At 43.3% G+C, this 21708-nt stretch overlaps 1 protein-coding gene across 1 annotated transcript; it reads right to left on the minus strand.

Annotated features, from left to right (window-relative positions):
- Nucleotides 1–6678: 6678 nt before the first annotated feature.
- Nucleotides 6679–17141, minus strand: Sult1c3 (sulfotransferase family 1C member 3). The gene is made up of 7 exons (XM_050138260.1): nucleotides 16838–17141; nucleotides 14188–14316; nucleotides 11315–11412; nucleotides 8700–8826; nucleotides 8395–8489; nucleotides 7290–7470; nucleotides 6679–7068 (listed from the first exon to the last, which is right to left on the minus strand). The coding sequence occupies exons 1-7, from the start codon at nucleotides 17007–17009 to the stop codon at nucleotides 6956–6958; spliced, it is 915 nt and encodes a 304-aa protein (XP_049994217.1). The 5' UTR covers nucleotides 17010–17141; the 3' UTR covers nucleotides 6679–6955.
- Between the last annotated feature and the right edge of the window lie 4567 nt (nucleotides 17142–21708).

Raw genomic sequence — 21708 nt, forward strand, 5'->3', positions numbered from 1 at the left:
TTCAGGAATAAATGTTTCTATACATATATACAACATATACACATACATATACCTATTTGTTTCGTGGAAACAACAAGAAAGAGAAGCTCTGATTTTTAAAGAAAGCAAGAAGGCTTGGATGTAGAAAAGGAAGAAGTGTTGTAATCATTAAAGTTAAAAGAAAAATGGAAAAAGATTTAAAACTGCTGGAGGTATCAATCAATATCACAGACTTCAAGTTGTACTAAAGAGTTATAATACTAAAAACAGCATGGCATTGTCATAAAAACAGAAATATTGATCAATGGAATCTAAATGGAGAATCAGACAAAAATTTCACACCTCTAAAGACACCTAATTTTTGCTAAGAAGCCAAAAAAGCACAGTGTTGAAAAGACAGCATCTTTAATAAATGACGCTTCTGAAACTGGATAGTTGTGTGTAGAAGAATGTTAAAATATTTGTATCTATCACTGAACAAAACTCAACTCCAAATCAATATAGGACCTCATCATGAGACTAGATACCAAATCTAAGAGAAGAGAAAATGGGAGATAGGCTTGAACTCACTGGCATAGAAAAGGACTTATAAAACAGAACCTGAAGACCAGTAATTAATAAATGGGATCTCATAAAGCTAAAGTTTCTGCAGGTCAAAGATAATCATCATTTAAGAAAAGTGTCAGGCTACAGAATAGAAAAAAAATACTCACCAATTATACATTTGATAGATGGTTAGCATCCAAAATATACAAAAAAAAACCTAAAAAATTGGCCAATTAAAACAAAACAGCTAGAAAACCCAATTTCAAAGTGGACAGAGAAGTAAACAAAGAACTTTTTAAGATTTATCAAAGGAAACACAAATAGTTAAGAAACAGTTAAAGCTGATCAACATCTGTAGCCACCAGTAAAATACAAATTAAAAATATTTTGAGATTTCATCTCTCTCCAGTTAGAATGGCCAATATTAATCAAATGTATGGCAGCAGACCCTGGTGAGGTTTTTGAGGAAAAGGGAAGGCCTACTCATTGCTTAGTGCTGTTCATGTTGTGGGTAAACCCCACTAAACCTCCCAGGGTCCACAAAGATGGCTATAGCAGGCAAAAACTGGCTAAAGATATCAGAGAGTGAATAAAATGAATTAGCTCACCTAAGTCTTTTAATGATGCCTCACTTATTCTTTCTATGTTCTCTCTGATGCTCTTTTGATGTTTCCCCTGGGGTCGTTGCTCTTTCACAGTTCCTCTTCACGGTTACTATTGTTCTACCTATTCCACTTGGCTTTTAGCTTATATACCCACACAGAGGTAACAAGCATGCATTTCACAGAGCACAAAAACAGGTAAGTCTGACGTCTCAGAGGGAGAGGCATGGCTGTGACACTCCCTGGCAGAGACCGGGAGGATTAATTAATAATGGGACTTTAGATCACAAAATTCTAAGAAGTTGTTCTCATGCACTAACTACATTTCTTTTCTTTTTTTTAAATATTTATTTATTTATTTATTTATTTATTTATTATATATTCAATATTCTGTCTATGCGTGTGTGTGCAGGCCAGAAGAGGGCACCTCATTACAAATGGTTGTGAGCCACCATGTGGTCGCTGGGAATTGAACTCAGGACCTTTGGAAGAGCAGGCAATGCCCTTAACCACTGAGCCATCTCTCCAGCCCCTAACTACATTTCTTAAGTGTAACTAGTTAAGCTAAAAGTTTGTGATTAATAGTTGTAGGAAACATAACAGTAATCTTGCACTTTTCTGAGCATTTCTGCTTCCATCCTGGGAGGCTGGGAATACAGCATTATGGTAACCATAGTAACCCAAGGGCCTGGGAGGAAGGCAAAAGTGCTTGATTTGCATTGGTGTCTAGCTAGCTAAGTTAAAGGGAATTTCTTGGGAGACTGTGCTTCCAGCTTTAGCAGGATAGCTGCCAGTACCCAGGTGAGAAGTGTTCAGAGAAAGAAGAATTCCTCTGGGGCTGGTTTAGCAACTGAAGCCTTTTTCCTGTATCTAGTGGTACAGGCATAAACAAATAATTTCCTGGGATATGATCTTATGTTAATTGAAACCAACATGAAGGGTAAATACAGAATATTAATAGCTTGTTAGTTCAGAGCAAAAGGCCAGTAGATCACACATTCCTGAGTCTGCTGCCAGAGAATTCAGGGCCACCCAGACCTGTTTATCAGTAAGAGCAGACATACTGTCTCTCTTTTCAGTGCTTTCTGCTTAGGGCTCCTAACTTGTCAATGTGTCCTGTCAAAAGGATAGTTGTGGGGAACTAGATTTAGATAGATTTGATTATGAGAACAAAGGTTTTACTGAGTGAATGCTTTTATACCAGGGCTTCATGGTGTCGAGAAAGGTATAACAGTTGCCAGTACAGGAAAAGTCAGGTTTGAAGAATGGTTTATACACTGCTGGGATATTATGGAAGGGAGAAACATCACGATTTCACAAGATTTCTACAGAACTGACAGCGACTGTCCGAAAGACAAGTGTTCCCGAAGCTCTGCAAGTTGGGCTCCTCATATGGAGTGTACACATTCCCATGAATGTGTGTGCCTTTCCTGTATACAAAGAGAGAGAGAAAGAGAGAGTAGCCAGAGTCCGAAGTATATCTCTATACATCTAGAAAACCTGCAGTTACCTAGAAACTCCAATTGGCTCTCAGGTTTGTGGGTCTAGAAGCCCCCCCTTTTTTTTATAGCCTTCTGAGGCTTTATGTGGATGTACATTGCTGAATGTTTTGGACACCATTTTGTAGTCAGAGACCATGCTTTGGTTTCCCAGTCTCCCTGACCTGAATAATCACACAGAAACTATATTAATTTTAACACTGCTTGGCCAATGGCTTAGGCATATTCCTAGCTCTTATACCTTAAAATTTTCCATTTATATTAATCTGTGTATCACCGTAAGGCTGTGGCTTATGGTAAAGGTTCCAGCAGCATCTTTCCCTTTCAGCAACTACTTGGTGTCTCCCTGACTCTGCTCTCTCTCTCTCTCTCTCTCTTTCTCTCTCTCTCTCTCTCTCTCTCTTTCTCTCTCTAACTCTGTTCTGATTTCTCACCTGGTGTTGCTCTGCTAAGCCATTGGCTCAAACATTTTTATTCATCAACCAATAAAAGCAGCACATATACAGAAGGACATCCCACATCAATTGTCAACTTGACACAAGTTAGAGTGTTATTTGGGAAAGGGGACACTCAATAGAAAACAACACGTCCATAAGATTTGCCTGTAGGCAAGTCTGCAGCTCATTTTCCTAATTAGTGATTGATGTGGGAGGGCCCAGCCTATTGTTGGTGGTCTGAACACTGAGAATTTGTCAGTTTTGGGTTCTATAAAAAAAAAAAAAAAAGCAGGTTTAACAAGACAGGAGGAGCAAGCCAATAAGCAGCATTCCTTCATGGTCTCTACATCAGCTCCTGCCTCCAGGTTCTTACCCAGTTTGAGTTCCTACCTTGGCTTCCCTCCTTGAACTGTGACTCAGGATATGTAAATGAAATGAAGGTGTTCCACTCCAAGTTGTTTTTGCTGCTGGTGTTTTATTCCAGCAATGGAAAACCTAAATAATTCAAGCACTATTGTAGTATTCTCATTGTGTAGAACGGAGCCTGAATGTTCACATTGTAAGTAGCCAGGCACACTATACTGCCAACAGTTTGTTTGTTCTAAGTTAACTTTTAACCTAGGTGTAACACAGATGGGAACTCGGGAGGAATGCAAGACTCGGCAGCCTTAGGTATCTGTGAATCATCCACTATACAGAGAGGCTTTCTTAACATGAATGTGAGAGTCAAGGTTGACCACCTGGCCAGAGGGCCAAGACTAACCTTTGGAGTGATTGCCTGTCTTGGTTCTGATTTTCTATCAAGTATGCTATCTGGAGATGGGCCAGAGAAGGCAGATTTAGGGACAACAGTTTACTGGGTGCCCAGAATGCTGAATCTCTGAACAAAAGGCAGTTTAAAGATTTATTATCTGTCTCTGCCCATTGGTTTCTGTAGTAGCAGGCAGAATGGATTACCTTATTCTAGTACATCAGCAACTGGCAAGGACATTGGATTGCTCACAGAACTTAGGGAAAAGAAGAACCAGGATAGGGAGCGAGGCAGCTGTGGGAGTCATAAAGGAGTTCCCAAGAAACCATCACCAGAGCACCTCTCATAAGTTGAGTAGGCTCCAAATAATTTCAGTTCACTCACAATTAAAATCTTAGAGCAGAGTGAGTATCTGACTTACCCGGCTTAGGCTATGTGTGTACACTTTGTCCAGGGAAGGGGCAAGGCCTCTTGATTGATAGTCTCATAAAACTGTGCACATTTAGGGAGTGACATTTCCACAAAGGAAAATCAGTGATAGCAGGAGGGTGGATTGGATTTTGAAAGGCAAAAACACATAGGAACATGAAAAAAAAAAAGATGATGAATACATAACTAGAACTAGTGGGAGGACAAACGCATAAATACAAGAACAGAGCTATTAATAAAGTGCTCCTTTCTAAGGAAGGAAGGAAAAAGAGAGAGGAGGTCGAGAGGAGGATGAGGAAGGGAAGAGAGAAAGAGTAATATATCATGAAAAACTTAGTGGTTCTCTACTTTCCTAATGGTGTGATCCTTTAATACAGTTTCTCATGCTGTGGTGACCCCCAACCATAAAATTACTTTGTTGCTAATTCATAACTGCAATTTTGCCACTGTTATGAATCATAATGTAGATATCTGATATGCAACCCCGAAAGTGGTCACAACCCACAAGTTGAGAAATGCTTATCTAAGGAGATGATGTCCTTTGACATGGAATATGCGAACTGGGGCAGAAATGACCCAGACAGGGAGCAGACTGAGTAAAGGTAGGAGGTTGGGTGTGTAGGCAACACACTAAGAAGACTGAGCAACAGTTTCTGAATTACACTCTGGAAATCTTTGTAGAAACTGAGATCCTGTCAAGTGGTCTACAAGGTCAAAAATCATTTCTCTAGTAATGAGATGATGAGATGATGTTTGTAGTGCAGGGTGGGCTCTTTTATCCACGATCACATCATGCTGCCATTATTTTTTTTTAATATTTATTTATTTATTATGTATACAATATTCTGTCTGTGTGTATGTCTGCAGGCCAGAAGAGGGCACCAGACCTCATTGCAGATGGTTGTGAGCCACCATGTGGTTGCCGGGAATTGAACTCAGGACCTTTGGAAAAGCAGGCAATGCTCTTAACCACTGAGCCATCTCTCCAGCCCCCATGCTGCCATTATTATGATGACAAATGGGATTAGTAAAATTTAGTCTTGTGCTGGGCAGTGGTGGTGCACGCCTTTAATCCCAGCACTCGGGAGGCAGAGGCAGGCGGATCTCTGTGAGTTCGAAGCCAGCCTGGTCTAGAAGAGCTAGTTCCAGGACAGGAACCAAAAAAGCTACAGAGAAACCCTGTCTCGAAAATCATAAAAAAAAAAAAAAAAATACTTAGCCTTGTGTCAAACAATTTCTCAGTTTCAATACCTAATACAGAAAACACCAAATGTTATTTTGTTTCGTGGACTCTTGAAGTCTGAAAATCACTGGTATTTAACACATGGAGTGGAGAGGTGGTCTTGGTACTGCGCACATATCTATTCTAGGCTCATGCGAAGGAGTGCATGGTTATCTGACAGTGCTCTCCAAAGGGTTTTCAACAGGAACATGGCATACACGGTGCTACCCTTTAAGAATAATTTGGAAGTAAACAAAAAGAAAGGTTGAAAAAAATGGGAGTAGACTGTGGGCAGGGAGGGGATTATAATGCCACTATAAAATCCTAGATGGGGGATAATGTTGTATGACACTATTCATGAGTAATACTGAAGTTAATGTCCATTTGCCACAGATCAGGAACCAATAATGGACTCAAGTAACAACACTACCATTGCCTAACATGGTGAAGCAATGAGTTTACTGGTTTTACTCACAGGAACATGGACAACCCAATCTTCCAGCTGTATTATTGAAAGCCAATGCCATCATGCATGACACAGCTACAACCCCAAAGGTCTCTGGATAATTTGTAGGCCATTTGATAGGTCAAAGAGTGTTCTCAGCAATTCTTATTGCTCATATAACCCTGAAGACAGTGGAACTTTGTACATGCAGTATGTTTCAGGAGTTTCCTGGCAGCTCCTAAAGGCTCTCTCACCTTACTGCTTGTTCCTCAATACCAGTGCATTTGCCTAGATTATGAAACAGCTAACTCACTCTTCTCTTGCCCCTCTAGATTTGCCAGTCTTCAGAACTCAGACTGCAAACAGTGGGCCTGCTTGGTTTTGGTGTGGTTTGTATGTGTCCCAATGCTCACATATTGGAAACTGAATCACCAGTGCAATGGAGTTAGGATGTGTAAGCACACGATCTTGGGAAAGAGTTATCACAGGTTCTTGAGAAAAGCATGAATCTGAACCCCTTCCCTACTCCTCTTCCATATTCCATCACGGGAGGATGCAATAAGAAGGGCCTTGCTGATGTGGGTCCTTTGAATTTAGTCACTCAGCCTTCAGAATGGCAAGAAATATTTTTTATTCTTTACAAACTATGTGTTTTGTTACAGTATTGCACAACAGACAAAGACAATTGTTGAGAAAATCAGCTATCCTTCAATTTATATTCAGTGCTCATTTCCCATTCTCTTTGCTTTTCTCGTTTACTTTCTTATGTTGAAATCCTGTTATCATGTATGTCTGTTCATGAGTTTTGCCTAAGCACATTAAATTCCATGATTGTGTAGTAGGCATCAGTGAAAATTATCACATACTGTAACAGAAGTCATTCTGTACAGGGTTTGATCACATTCTGATGAAATAGTATGATAGAACTTACAGGATTGGCCAACAGCTCAGGGATAGAGGAATGATGTTAAATATATTTTAATATGAATCTCAAATGGCTAACAGAAGATCTATCTCCTCTCCCCCAGCCCCAACTCCATTGTGCTCAGATCTCTGTGCGGAAGGTAATAGTGCTCCCTGCCATCTTCGTTTTGTAGTCTTCATCAAAAGCTTCACTTTGTGCCACAGTAAAGTAGTTCTTCCAGTCTCCAGGCATCCCTGAAACAAAGTGAAATCTCAGGGATTGCTGCAGGTCCAGACGGAGGAGAGATTATACATCCCTAGGCCCTATACCAAGATAAGCAGGTACCTGAGTCACCTCTCCAAATCTACAGCAATTAACAAAGCAAGCCAGGTAGCATGGGACATCATGGGAAAACACAGGTTGGTTATAGGACCACGAGACTTATTTGGCACCTCAGGATGTCAATCTCACCTACCTTTCCTCATGAAAGGGGAGATAGAGTGGTCCATGATGCTGGCGGGTAGAGTGGTATAGTTGGCCATCGGGTTTTCCTTCATTACATCAAAGGAGGTATGATAGATGATTTTATTTAGAACTTCCTCTGATATGTCTTTTTCCAGGAATTTTACAATCTTCTCAATTTCTCTCTTTGGGTCCTGTATGTGGAATAGGTATGCAAAATAAATAATTTTGGTTTTCCATTAATGATTTGGTTTAGTCAGTATAGACAATATTTGGAAAAAGGATGTGTCAAGGTGTCAATTATGTTAAGTAGTTTTACTGCATGACACTGTCTGTCCCAGGTTCTACTCCTGCCATCCAGGAGAGTAACTTGTGGCAGGGGGCAGAGCACCTGGAACCTTGGGAGAGGAATGATGGCATTTACTGGGTGACAGGGATTGTTTAAAGATCACAGAGGCTAGGTGGGTTTGTGTGACCGTCTTTGGGCTATTGGCTATCACAGCCAAGAAGAAGGGACTGTGAGTTATCAGAAGTCTAATGAGAAAATGAATAAAAGTTATCATAAAAGTTATCAAGTTGAGTCAGGGATGTGAACTGTTGTAGCTTGCCTCATTCTCATCAGAAGCAAGGAGCTGATCTTCTGGTTAAATCACAAATTCTTGGCTTTGGTAGAAGACGTGTCTCTGTAACTCAAGCACACCAGTCCACAGGATTTTGAGAGTAGACCTGTGGTCTACTCATTCATAATAAAGCAGAGAGAGGGGTCAGTTCAGTACCCCCACTCTATGTCTCTAATTCTGCCACTGTTGACATGGACTAGACCCCCAGTTAATGATGGCTTTCAGGGGTGTGGAAGAGGGAAAAGGAAGCCAAACTTTTTAAATACAACTATGTGCGCTCTACAGCTGTGACTGAATAAATCTCTACAATCACTTTGTGAGACAGACAATGAAACATAGCTCGGGATGTCAGATTAAGTCTTGCTCTGGGAAGGAAAGATAAAACTTAGAGAATATCTTTCAAGGGTCTTCTGCAGGCAAACTCACATCCCAGGGTGTCACTGGGATATTAGTGTGTGAGGATGTGGGAACACCCAGTGGAGATCACACTGGCCTCACCTCTTTCATGTCTTCATAGAAGAGGTAGAGAATGCGGTGCTGGTCCTTCACATCCCACCATCCCTTTACATGGTCATACCAGGAGCCCCACAGCACTGAGGAGGAAAGAGATGCACCGTCACTACCGCCTTAAAACTCATCAAATGAGGGTGTCTGTGCTAAATAAAAGAGGACAGTTGATAGATAAAAATGAAATGCATGTACTCCCTTGAAAGACCTTGAGGGATGTAAATATCTGCCGAGAAGCTGGTCTGTTGTCAGCACCTGGTTTAGGAAGTAGAAGGGCACAGTTTTCTTCCGCTCACCTTTTCCAGCTTTGAATGTTTCAACGTATTCTTCCCATGTACCAGGGTCAGGCAGCATTTTATTCATTCTTGAGAAATGGTAGTAAGATACCAGGCAGTCCTTGGCATTTCTGGCCACATAGATAATCTAGGTTTGTTCAGCAAAGAGAGTGGGAGGAAGAGAGGAAACAAGATAGAAAACCATCATTTGTGTTCTTTAAGGGTATTTTCCGTATTGCAGACTAACTTATTGGAGGAATTGGGGTGGGCTTGTGTTCTTATGATCAGCACGAGCACCCTTTCTAATATGCTCACAAACCATTCGGTAATGTAGCTGTAATCTTAGCATTATTACTAAGTATATCCTTTTTCTATCATAAAGGCATGGTGGTTTATATGGTAAATATTGCTGTTGTCCTAAACTATCTCGGGGAATAAGGAGGCTGCCTGCGGTGCTTTGGTTCAGTTATGATAAAATGCTGCATGCTGTGTGTCTTATAAACAACAGAAACTGATTTCTCACAGTTCTGGAGTCTGGAGAATTGAAGATAAAGTTGTCAGCAGATTCATTGTCTGGGAGAAGACCCACCTCCTCACAGATGGTCATCTTTAATAAAGGTCCCAACCCCATTTATGAGGCTCCATGTTCATAACATGATCACTAAAGACAGGGCTTAAAGGGAGATCCTTAGGGCATTGAGGGTTTACTGTGAATCTTTCCCTCCCTCTCCCTCTTTCCTGGTCTCCCTCGCTCCTTGTTTCCCACTCTCCCTGTCTTTCCTTTTGACTTTGAGACTCAACTTCTCACCTTGGATCCCATTCCCACCATGCTGCTATTCTTACTAGAGGTCCAATCACAAGCACTGCCTAATCTTGAAATTGAACCTCCAGAGCCAGGAACCAAAACAAACCTCTCCTAAGTTCATCAGTAGGTTGTGCCAGGCATTTTGCTGTAAGTAGCACTTCAAAGCTTCTTGTCTGTTATCAGCACATTAGTGTCTTCTAAATCACTTGTGTCTAGTGCCTCACCTGCTTGTCTCCCTCCCTGTGAATCACCTGAGTGTGTGCTTTCCCCGCTGCACTCCCTCAATGATGTGGGAGTGTCATATCAATCTGTTGATTTCATTGGTTAAGCAATAAAGAAACTACTGGCCCTGATAGGTTAAAAGATAGGTGGGAGGAGTAAACAGGGGGAAGAGCAAGTGAGGTCAGACTCTGCTCTGCTCCGGGAGATACTCAACAGCTCTGCTCTCTGGAGCAGGGATGCCATGCTCAGCTCTCCAGGGGAGACTCGACAGCTCTGCTCTCTGGAGCAGAGACGCCATGCTCTGCTCTCCCAGGCAGCTCCAACCCACGATGGACTTAGGCTAGAATCTTCCCGGTAAGCGCACCTTGAGGTGCTTAATACATTATTAGAAATGGGTTAGAACAATATGTAAGAGCTAGCCAATAAGAAGCTAGAGTTCATGGGCCAAGCAGTTCTTAAATGAATACAGTTTGTGTGTTGTTATTTTGGGCATAAGCTAGCCAAGCGGCCGGGGTGTTGGGGACGCAGCCCCGCCGCTCCTATTTTCAACACCTCAATACTCTCAGTCCTGCATGACTGTTTTTCCGCTCCCTTTCTTGCCTCTGGATTTCTATCAAATGTTCATGAAAACACTTAGGTACCCAAAAAGTGTGAGGCAACTACAGTCTCATTATACACACACACTCACACACACACACAAATTACATTACATTGCAGGGGCTCATGTATGCCAAACAAGTGATTTCTGATTTAATCTTCAGTCCCTAATTTGCATAATATTCCTATGCTGGGCATCGTATTCAAGACCCAAGAGACTAGAAACAAGAGAAGTCCTAGGCAAAGGGAATATATGCAAAAGTACTTAAAATACAGAATACAAAGTCAAATATAATTTCTAAGAGTATAGCCGGGCGATGGTGGCGCATGCCTTTAATCCCAGCACTCGGGAGGCAGAGGCAGGCGGATCTCTGTGAGTTCGAGACCAGCCTGGTCTACAGAGCTAGTTCCAGGACAGGCTCCAAAAAAGCCACAGAGAAACTCTGTCTCGAAAAACCAAAAAAAAAAAAATTTTTTTCTAAGAGTATGATAACTTATATTAGTTTTTGTTGGTGCTGTAATAAATTATCATATATACAGTGTCTGAAAAAAGTATATGCATTATCTTAGTGTCTTGGAGGCCATGTTTTAGTGGGCTAAAGCGAAGGTGTCAGCAGGGCTGGATCCTTTTGTTGAGTGTAGAGAAAAATTAATTTTTATTGCTTCTAGTATCGGAGATGGCCTGCATTCTTAGATGCTCACCCTTTCCGAGACTCACTCTTTTCTTCTTTCATTGCTGCATCTTCTGCATCTGCTGGCTTCTTCTATAAATTTCACCTGTGGTAAAAACCTAGGCCCCAGATAACAAACCCCTGCTTTGTTTCATTGACTTCTCTCTTTTAGCATGGGTTAGCTGGCACAGAGGAAAACTTCCAATCATACCTGGCAACCATATTCTGAAGGAAAGGTGGGTGCAGAAAGGAGTGTGTGGGCCTTGGGATAATGGCACCACCTGCCTTATAGTTTCCACTGGTTGTTTCTGTTTTAATGAGTAAAACTGGGCTGTTCTTACCTTTGAATTTTCTCTCCAGAAGGAAGGGGGCAGCATCTGAACAGGCAGATGAGTCTTCAGGGTTCGAGGTGAAGGCATTTTGTTAGCCAGATCCAGACCTAGGAAATAATATTACATTGCTCAGCCAGATGTTTCTCCCCAGTTACGTAGATCCAATGTTGTGTTAAACACTGGAAATTGTATTGACTCTAAGGTCAATGATTGACTCCTATGGTCTTACATATGGAAGTCCTATGTCTTCCTCCCTCCTGATAGCAGCCTTCCAGTTCATCCTAGAGGACCCTACACGGTGATGGATGGAACTACTCCTTGAACAGGACCCCTTAGTTATGCATATCTCTTGCCCTTTACCTAAACTTAGATCCCATGTCAGGAATCTGAAGATGGACTGGGGAAAGGGGTATCACTGGAACTTTTCACTTATTGTTTGGTAGGCTCTGACCTATAGTTATGCCATCTCGTAAAAGTGTTCCTAAGAATACTTAGTGCTAGAACTATGTTGGGTAGATTGGTCTCTGGAGCAGACATAAATTCCTATACAATGAGTTCCTGACCTCAAAGCTACAAGAAATGCCTGACTACTGAACTGCTATCTCTCCACTTCTGTAAACGACACCTGCTTGCTGCAGCTGTCTATGGGTGCCTTCTGTATACATCACAACTGAAGTCTTTACATTCAAAAGTTTGAAGAAGTTGGAGGCTGTAGCTGTTTCCCACCACTCTGTCTGGGACAGCCCCACTGGTACTGAACAAAGACTCTATACAATTTGACTTATTTGGGGCCTCTCAGGTGTTTTCTTTCTTTCAACCCCTTAGCAAAATTCCCAAGGAGACCCCTGGCTCCTAAGATGGGTGCCTCTTAGGAAACGGAAAGGGAAAGGACTGATGGTCCCAGGGAGGTACCTGAGAGGCTACTCCTCAGCTCCAGGAATTCATCACCTCCCACCAAGATGTCCCCTAAAAATTTCAAGGAGTTCACCTGAGTACCTGTGTTCAGGAATACCTGGAGGTAACATAAACTTAGTTTTCAGGCTTCTAGTAAGTCTGGGGAGCCAATTAGGGGACTTGTGGGAAAAGCTGGCAACAGTGTAAGAATCCCTAATTCCAGGATGTGGCCAGGAAAGCACCACAAATCCCCAGGATCTGGTTTGTCTTGGTGGCCACCCATCTGTGTCCTGTGTTTTGAATTCATTTCTGTTGTCTCTGTCCCTTACCTGTGTTTCTATGCCCCACTAATAATTTCAAATTGTAGGCAGCCATGGAAACCTAAACCTCAATGATGCTCTCAGCCTCCATCTTGGAATGCATGTCACAAAACTTTAAATTGGGTTCAGAGCATGAGAATCAGAATGTAGAGTCAGAGTGTGGAGTCCACTTCTCCAAGGGAGTTCTCTGTTCACTTTGCAAATTGCATTGGTCAGCCTCCAGGGTGGGATGGACTGACACTGTGTCATTCAGGGCTCAGTCTATCATCCTAGGAAGACAAGGATCAGTTTCCCTACATTTGAGCATGGCTGGATATCCTGGAAATGCAACCTTCTTGGATGCTAGAGTACAACAAACATGGGATCCAGAAGATCTGAGCAGTAGAAAAAGCCTCCCAAAGGGGCTGAGGACCCCTGACCCTGAGTCTTCACAACCCTCTTATCCTTCACTGTGACTCCTCCTGAACCCACTGTCCTTAGCTTTTCCTGTACCTGCAGGGGGTCCTTCAATGCCCTCCCTCCCCACTCTTGGCTGTACCCCTGACTCACCCACCCTCATGGAACAACCCCATCCCAGTTCCCTCTATGGGTCCGTGGCTCCTCTCATAAGGGAAGCCACAGTGATGTGGCTCCATTTATGGTCTATGATCCCTTTTCCACCAGTGATCTTTATAACTGGAAACATCAAAACCTCTCCTTCTCTGATAAACCCCAGGTTTAATTTCTATCCTGAGACATTATTTTACAATCAGCAGCCTAACTGGGATGACTGCCAACAGCTCCAAACGCTCTCTACCCCAGAAGAGAGAAACAGAAGATCCAGAAGGAAGCAAGGAAATTCTTAGCCTCTGACGACTCTTTTTTGTTCTTCTTCTTCTTCTTCTTTTTTTTTTTTTTATTTATTTTCGAGACAGGGTTTCTCCGTAGCTTTTGGTTCCTGTCCTGGAACTAGCTCTTGTAGACCAGGCTGGTCTCAAACTCACAGAGATCCGCCTGCCTCTGCCTCAACAGGACTCCAACCCTGACCAAGGTAAGAAGACTCTCTACCTATTGCTGGACTTTGATGAATGGCCTCCATAATTCTGCACAGAAGCCCACAAATTTGTCTAATATTAGTGACATTTTACAAGGATCTACTGCAACTCCTGCCATGCTCCTGGGGAGGCTGTTAGAAGCTTCCCAGCCCTCTACAACCACTGATCTGAAAGGCCCAGCAAACAGGTGTACACCCTTAAGCCTCTGGAGGCAGTGACAGGAAGATCACTGAGTTCAAGGATCTCTAAGTCAAGGCCAGCGTGGTCTGCAGAGTAAGTTCCAAGGCCACCTGAGGCTCCATTGCTTCTTCCTAGTGCCTTCCTGGGAGAGCAGTGTTTAACTTTCAGATTCTGGGGACATACCTACTCCGAACTATAGCCCATTCCTTCATGGAGCTGTTATACATGCATAGCATTCCAGATGCTTACACACCGTAGGACGTGTGCCTTGTGCTACCAAGTCATTCATCTTTAGGGAAAGGAATTGTGTGTGTTGGCCTAAGCTGCTTTCTCACTCCTTTATGTTTCCATTTGAAATGCTTTCTAGAAGGAAGACTGTAGAAGGGATACCTGAGGTGCAAACTGACCCGGCACAGTGGCCACAGTCCACTGCACCCCAGTGGGGGGAACTCACCTGAGTTGAGGGGTGGGGGCAAAGTCCACTCGAGGAAAGGGTGACGGTCAAAGGTGTTGGCACGCTGGCACTTTTGCACATCCCCATCATTTTGGATCATGTCCACAATTTCCTGTGTCCAGGTGGTCCCTGGATGTCATATAACACCCGTTATCTTCAGTTCTACCCAGTCATGGCACAATTCAATCCTCTTTAATCAATTACACACATACTCAGCTACATTCAGGTTTGCTGGGTTCTGAGTAGACTCAGTTTACCTGTTACATTCTCTACACATTCTGTGTATGCTTGGGGGAGGGGCTCCTCTAAAACACTAGTGGCCCTTTGTGCTCATTGTCACCCTGTGATTGTAGTGTATGCTTTCTTATGTCCCCTCTGTCCTCTTTCTCATTGGCACTCAGCAAAGCACTTTTCCCCTGTAAATGGGGTTTGATTGAATAAATATGGCGTCGGGCAAATGTGGGTTGATGCACGGACGAGTTAGCCAATGCATCGGCTCTAACAAGCTAATGGTCCTTTTGGAGGAGACAGGACAAAGACTGCTTCTTGCCCACCTACCACCCACTCTTCTCTTTCTGATTAAGGGATCCTCCCATTCTAATTAGGTCATTAGCTACTCGAGTCAAAGGTCAGAGTTTTTAGTCTTCCTTGCACCAGGACCCAGTCACTACTTTTGGTGTCTCTGTTCCTATCAGATAAACCCAATACATGAGGGATACACACAGCCAGGATGGGGGACGGGGATGTGCTGGAGGCATGCACAGGAATGTAAGGTTGCTTACTTACTCCCAAAAGGCCAGAGAGGCTCAGCTGAGTAGAACTATGGCAACTTTGGCATGAAGAATGGAAGTAGGAATAGAATATTGCCTGTCACAAGAAGGAAGTATTCTTGGGAGGGGAACAGCACAGGTGTGGTTCACACCTGGAAGTATATGTAGGGTTCATGGGAAACTGATGGTGTTGGTTGGAAGCGAAGGTTGCTTACTTACTCCCGAAAGGCCAGAGAGGCTCAGCTGAGTAGAACTATGGCAACTTTGGCATGAAGAATGGAAGTAGGAATAGAATATTGCCTGTCACAAGAAGGAAGTATTCTTGGGAGGGGAACAGCACAGGTGTGGTTCACACCTGGAAGTATATGTAGGGTTCATGGGAAACTGATGGTGTTGGTTGGAAGCGTCACCCCAGCCCCTGGCACCCCTATACCCAAAGAGACTGGGATGTTTGGTTGAAAGTGTCACCCCAGCCCCTGACATCCTTATATCCAAAGAATCTGGAATGTTTGGGTCCAGGCTTCGCCCCAGCCCCTGGGCATCCATATATCTAAAAAGTCTGGAGTGTTTGGGTGGAAAGTTCCATACCAAGCCACTCCCCTGGGAGTTGCCTCAGTTCTCCACCTCTGAGAAAGTCTGCCGAATGGTGATCCCTCCCCAGAGAGACTCAATATCACTCCCACAGGGTATTTAAACTGTCCCCCTCCAGAGAACAAATGTGGTTTTCCGGTCTTCCTTCCCCATCTCCTCTCTGAGAGGGCTTGGAAGGCTGCCCAGGAGCGCTAGTATCCATTAAACCTGGGCTTTCTCTAATTCCGTTTTATTTAGTCTGATTTAGATTATTGCATCTGCAGAGCGGTTTATTGGGACGAAAAAACTTTTCAGATAGGTGCGGAGGGAAATGCTACCTCAGAGAGGAGGGGAGAGAGGGAAGGGTGGGAGAGAGTACGTGCTTATGTTTGGGACCATTGCACAGAGGGTCTTGCAGGCGACTGCGTGATTTTCAAGGTGGACTGATCTAAAATTTCTGCTCTAAGCACCGCTACCTGGCTGCCTGTGCTCAAGTCCATGCCAATCTAGGCCACCGAAAGGCTTAGAAGTGCTAGGGAAGTGAATCGAGGAGGATGGCCTGGATGGTAGGATTTGCCCTAAGAATTTCCATTCTTTGCCAGCATCTGTGCTTTTAGAACATTTTGTAATTTCACCAAGTCTTTGGGGGGTTTGTGAGGTTTGGTCCATCTCTGTCTTTCTTTCTTAATTAAAGGAGGACCCTGTAGGGTGAAGCATGGATACTTATGAGTCGGGATGTGTGTCGTCGTCGTGGTGTTCCCCCCCCCCCCCCGGCCCCAGGGACCTGCTCTTCTCCCTTCCTCTCTCCTCCCCCACTACCTCCTCCCATGGTCCCCATGCTCCAAATTTACTCAGGAGATCTTGTCTTTTTCTACTTCCCATATAGATTAGATCCATGCACATCTCTCTTAGGGTCCTCATTGTTGTCTAGGTTCTCTGGAATTGTGAATTGTAGGCTGGTTTTCTTTGCTTTGTGTTTAAAAACCACTTATGAGTGAGTACATGTGATAATTGTCTTTCTGGGTCTGGGTTACCTCACTCAATATGATATTTTCTAGATCCATCTATTTGCCTACAAATTTCAAAATGTCATTTTTTTTTTCTGCTGTGCAGCACTCCATTGCATACCATTGTATAAATGTGCAAACTGGTACAGCCCCTTTGGATATCAGTATGGCAACTGCTCAGAAAATTAGGAAACAACATTCTTCAAGATCCAGCAACACCTTCCTCTTTTAATCAGGATGCCCATGTCAGGAAGCCCTTGACCCATGGGAGTGGCTTTGCCTGGTACCATTCCTTGCACCCACCTGCCTTTGCATAGGTCGCAATGAGGAGGTCGTCTGGCTTTGCTTGGAAGTTCCAGATTTTGTCCCAATTATCACTTATCATCTTGGACATGAGGATCCCATTCACCTCTTTGGTTTCTGGCTCCGGGTGCCGTTCTTCCAGATGGAGGTTTTTCATTTCTTCCGAGGACATCTTAGAATGGGGACTTGACAGATTCTGTGGGAAGGTGAATTGATGTCACTTCTAATACTTGGGCTTAACCTTGAAAGCAATTGTCTCAAGTGGTCAGAAGAGAGACTAGCATGCTTTGTGTTCGTTTAGCAAGAACAGTAAAATTGTGGGCCCAAGGGGCATTTAAAAGAGCTTGGTTTAAAGAAACAAGCATCTCTAGGGGACAGCTATCAAGGAGGAAGGTAACCTTGGAGGAATCTGCCATTTTTGGAGCCCTCCTGTCTGAGACCTGAGAGATAGGTAGAGCTTTGTAAATCATTGGATCACATGCCTTCCTGACCGGTATACCTGTGGTGGTTAAAAGAAAATGGCCCCCATATGCTCATATGGAGTGTGATGATAAGGAGGTGTGGCCTTGTGGGAAAAAAGGTATCACTAGGGTGGGTGTTGAGGTTTCAGATGCTCCAGCCAGGACTAGCAATTTAGTCTCTTCCTGCTGCCTGTGGACCCAGATGTAGAACTCAGCTACCACTCCAACACCACGTCTGCCTGCCTGCCACCACGTTTACTGGCATGCCAATAATGGATTAAGTCTCTGAACTCTAAGCCAGCCCCAGTGAAATGTTTTCCTAATAAGGGTTTCCATGATCATGGTGTCTCTTCACAACAATAGAACCCCTGACTAAGACAATATCCAAGGTGGCAGAATCAGACCTGAGGTGACAGCCCTTCTCATCCTGCACACCTACTTACATGGACCTTGTGTTTGGAAAAAGGGTGTGGCTTCTCAGAGGAGAGCATGAAGTACTTTTTGTTGTTGTTGTTGTTTTTCCCCTTGTCTTTCAGTCTAGGATCAGGAACTGTAGCTACTGGATGAGGAAAATAAAGAGACGGCATCCTCGAAGCACTGGAAACTCCTCAGCCTAGAAGAAATCGTCCCTGTGCAATAGGAGCCAGGGGTCAGAGCGACAGGACATAGCCCCTGCCTGAAGAAGTAGGGAACTTCTCCCCCTTGTGGCCTTCCTTGGAAATGTGTGGTGTGTGGCGCAGAGGGAGTTAGAAATGAAATGAGGACTTAACAACAGATACCAAGGAAATGCACAAAATCATAAGGACATACTTTAAAGACCTATATTCCAACAAACCAAAAAATCTAAAAGAAATGTATAAGTTTCTCTGTATGTACAACTTACCAAAATCAAATCAAGATCATATAACACAGTTTAAACAGAACTACAACCCCTAGTAAAAGAGAAGCAGTGATTAAAAGTCTACCAACCAAAAAAATTAAGGACAAGAAGATTTTAGCACTGAATCCTACCATGATTTCAAAGAAATTATTTCAAATTATTTCACAAAATAAAAAGAGAAGGGTCACTGCTAAATTTGTTTTAGAAAGTCGCAGTTAGCCTGATACTCAAACCACATAAAGATGCAACAAAAAGGAGAGTTACAAATCAATTTCCCTTGTGAATATAGATGAAAAAAATTCTTGATAAAACATTTGCAAACTGAATCCAAGAACACATTAAAATATCAAGTAGGCTTCATCCCAGAGCTTGTTCAACATATGTAAATTAATAAATGTAATCCACCATATAAACAAACTGAAAGGCAAAAAAAAAAAAAAAAAGCAACCCACATAATCATCCATTGGATTCGGTGAAGGCATTTGGCAAAATCCAATGAGCTTCATGATAAAAGTCCTGGAGAGATTAAGAATACAAGGGACATATCTAAACAGAATAAAGGCAGTTTAAAACAAAGTCACAGTCAACATCAACTTAAATGACAAGAAACTCAAAGCTATTCCACTACAATCAGGAAGCAGTCAGTTGTCTCTTCTCCATACCTGTCCAATACAGTCCTGGAAATCTTAGCTTGAACAATATGACAATTGAAAGAAATCAAGGGGATACAAATTTGAAAGCAATAAATCAAAGTGTCTTTATTTGTAAATGATATTATAGTATACATAAGTGGGCATAAAAATTAATACCAGGAAACTCCTGCAGCTGATAGATACTTTCAGCAAAGTAGCTGGATCAAAATTAACACCTAAAAATCAGTAACCCTCCTATATACAAAGGACAAGAGAACTGAGAGAGAAGTAAGGGAAATGATGACATTCACAATGGCAGCAAATCATACAAAATATCTTGGGGTAACTAGAAACTGAAAGATTTGTATGATAAAGAGTTCAAGTTGTTGAAGAAAGGAATTGAAGTACGTTATCAGAAGGTGGATAGCCTGGCCTGTTAACTCCCCTGTGGGAAAATGACACTGGTACATAGCCATCTCTCTGGTACTCCGGGACATCTCTGGGAGTTCCAGGACCCCCAGATCTACCCTGCATCACACCTGAGCCGCTCTAGAAGCTCTGACTCTCCTGTCTCTGCAGATGCCTGGGTCCAAGTCATCTTCCTGTGGGCATGGAAACGCTCCCCATCAGGCCACGGAGATGTCTTGCTTCTTAATCCATCTATTTACTATGTCAGTATGCTCTTTTGTATGTTCCTCTGCCAGGATAACAGACCCATAAGGCTCTTTGGAGTGGCCCAGGAGGGTGATTTCAAGGAGGTTCAGGGACTGTTCACTTCACACTTATTACCGGAGCCCAGTGAGGAGCACACCAGTCAGCTTTGAGGGCACCAGGTGATCAAAAGAATGCCCATGAACTCAATCGTGTCAGGCAATAAAGTCCTGTCTCTAATGAGTCACATATCTTAGTGCCTCTAACACCCCAAAAGGCTTGCAGTAGGTCAACCTGTTTCTGAGGGGAAGGAGGTAGCTTTCAGAGAGTCTGGGGTCCAGGTACTTCTGAAAAATACTTCTCCAGGTTTCCCCGTGGCCTTGCAATGTCTTGACAACCTTTCAAGGCTCCAGTATACTGAGGGGCTCCCCTAAGTACATAGCTTGATACCACCCTTGGGAAAAAGCTGTGCAGACTTTCCTGTAAACCCAGGCTGCCAGATGCAGGTGTCTGCAGCAAAGGCCTGAGACCTTTCTGAGAGGAGTGAGAAGGAAGCACAGAAGGCTATGGCACAGCCCTTGCCACTTCGTGTCTATCCTGGACTCTTCAGTCAGCTTGCCTGAGCTCCCCTTTGGTTCCTCTCCGAACAGCTTCACACGATCAGGGAGTAACAGCTAGCACAAGGGTAGTCCCTCAGGCAGAGCACAGACAAGACCTGTGCTAGTAGGGTTTCTACTAAGGAGATCTTGGCCCTGCTTTAGGGCAGACAGGTTTAGCCTTGCCTGGTAACCCAGGAAGATAGTCGTTAATACTCACAGGATTTCAGAGGAGGGTTTTTCTATTGCTCCCTGCTTGTTGACTGATAACGTCGCTGTCTTTAGACTGTTCTTCCAGAATAGCTCTTGAGTTCTGCTACCTGATGCGTGCCACCTGCAGGGGAACCCTGTGGGCAGTTTCTGCATTAATCCTATTCTTTCCTTCCTACATATAGGAGCCTGCTTAGGGCGGGCCATGGATCAGGCTACACAGACACAGGTGTAGAGCAATCAGAGGAAGGAGGAGGGAAAGGAGGAAACGAGGGCATGCCTCTGCCTTTGTGTGAACACCCCCAGGTCCCTGGTAGCTTTCTGTGACCTTGGAATCAGGTCCTTTGTTAGGCAGGCAGTCAAACATTGGCAGGCTTGGAGTCCGTTGGAGATGGACTGGACCCCACTAATAAGCTGTGGGCTCCACCTCCTGTGTCCTGGTAACACACTAATCCTAAGGAGGGAAATAGCACAATTGTCCTCTTAGGATCTGAAATACTATGTGAAAGAAGTAGCGAGGTATCTTCCACCAAATTTAAGATACTGGAGGAAAGGAAGGCAGGTAGAGACAGCAGGGCTTTGTTAGGCCCACCCATCAAAGGAAAGTTATTTCCTCACCAAAATGCATGGATATTTTCACAGACTTTTTTTCTTTTCTAAGTGCTTTTACCTCAGCTTTTATACCATTTTTACAATAAAAAAAAATGGTATCTGAGTTGTCTAGTGGCTCTGGGAGGAGACATGACATTAGACACCATACCTTCTACTGAACCTTCTCCATGGCTCATTAACTGCTTAGGATTTCAGCCATGGCGGTGATGTTGGCATGTTGCAGGCCATGAGGCTAATTGCAGTTCATCTTGGGCTATCATTAGACCCTTAAATAACCACCCCCTTGCCCACATCTGTGACCGACCTAGTATTCTATGGCTCACAGATAAATCCCTTGGGATGCACTAACACAAAAAAGCACCCAGCTTCCCCACCCATTAGACAGCATCTCAGGTTTACAACAGGTTTCCTCCTTTTAGGTAACTGTCTGCCTAGAGTTTCTATCAACAGTTTTAAAAATTACCTTGATAACTTTATTTATTCTGTTACATGAAAGTTTTATTAAACGGTTGCTGCCCTGGAACATGGAATTCATGTCATATTTTGGCAAGGACTATGGGAACATTACAATGACTAACATTATTTAACATTATTACCGAATGGCATTGTCCATGAGCAAGAACAAATCTCAGATCATGTCTGCCTTGCCTTTCGACTTCTTTTCCATGCAAACACCTGTTGGCATGGATTGACTTACTTCTTGGACACCTGCAGGGAGTATTTGCTTCTCTCATGATGGGAAATATTTACAAAGTAAGCCAGACTCATTGGCTCAGTTGTGTGGGGACTGGGGGATTTACGGGATAAGCTGCATCGTGTGGGTCACAAG

This window comes from Alexandromys fortis, unplaced genomic scaffold (genome assembly GCF_014885135.2).
Source record: "Alexandromys fortis isolate MF-2015 unplaced genomic scaffold, M_Fortis_MF-2015_v1.1 scaffold_9, whole genome shotgun sequence".
Lineage (NCBI taxonomy): Eukaryota > Metazoa > Chordata > Mammalia > Rodentia > Cricetidae > Alexandromys > Alexandromys fortis.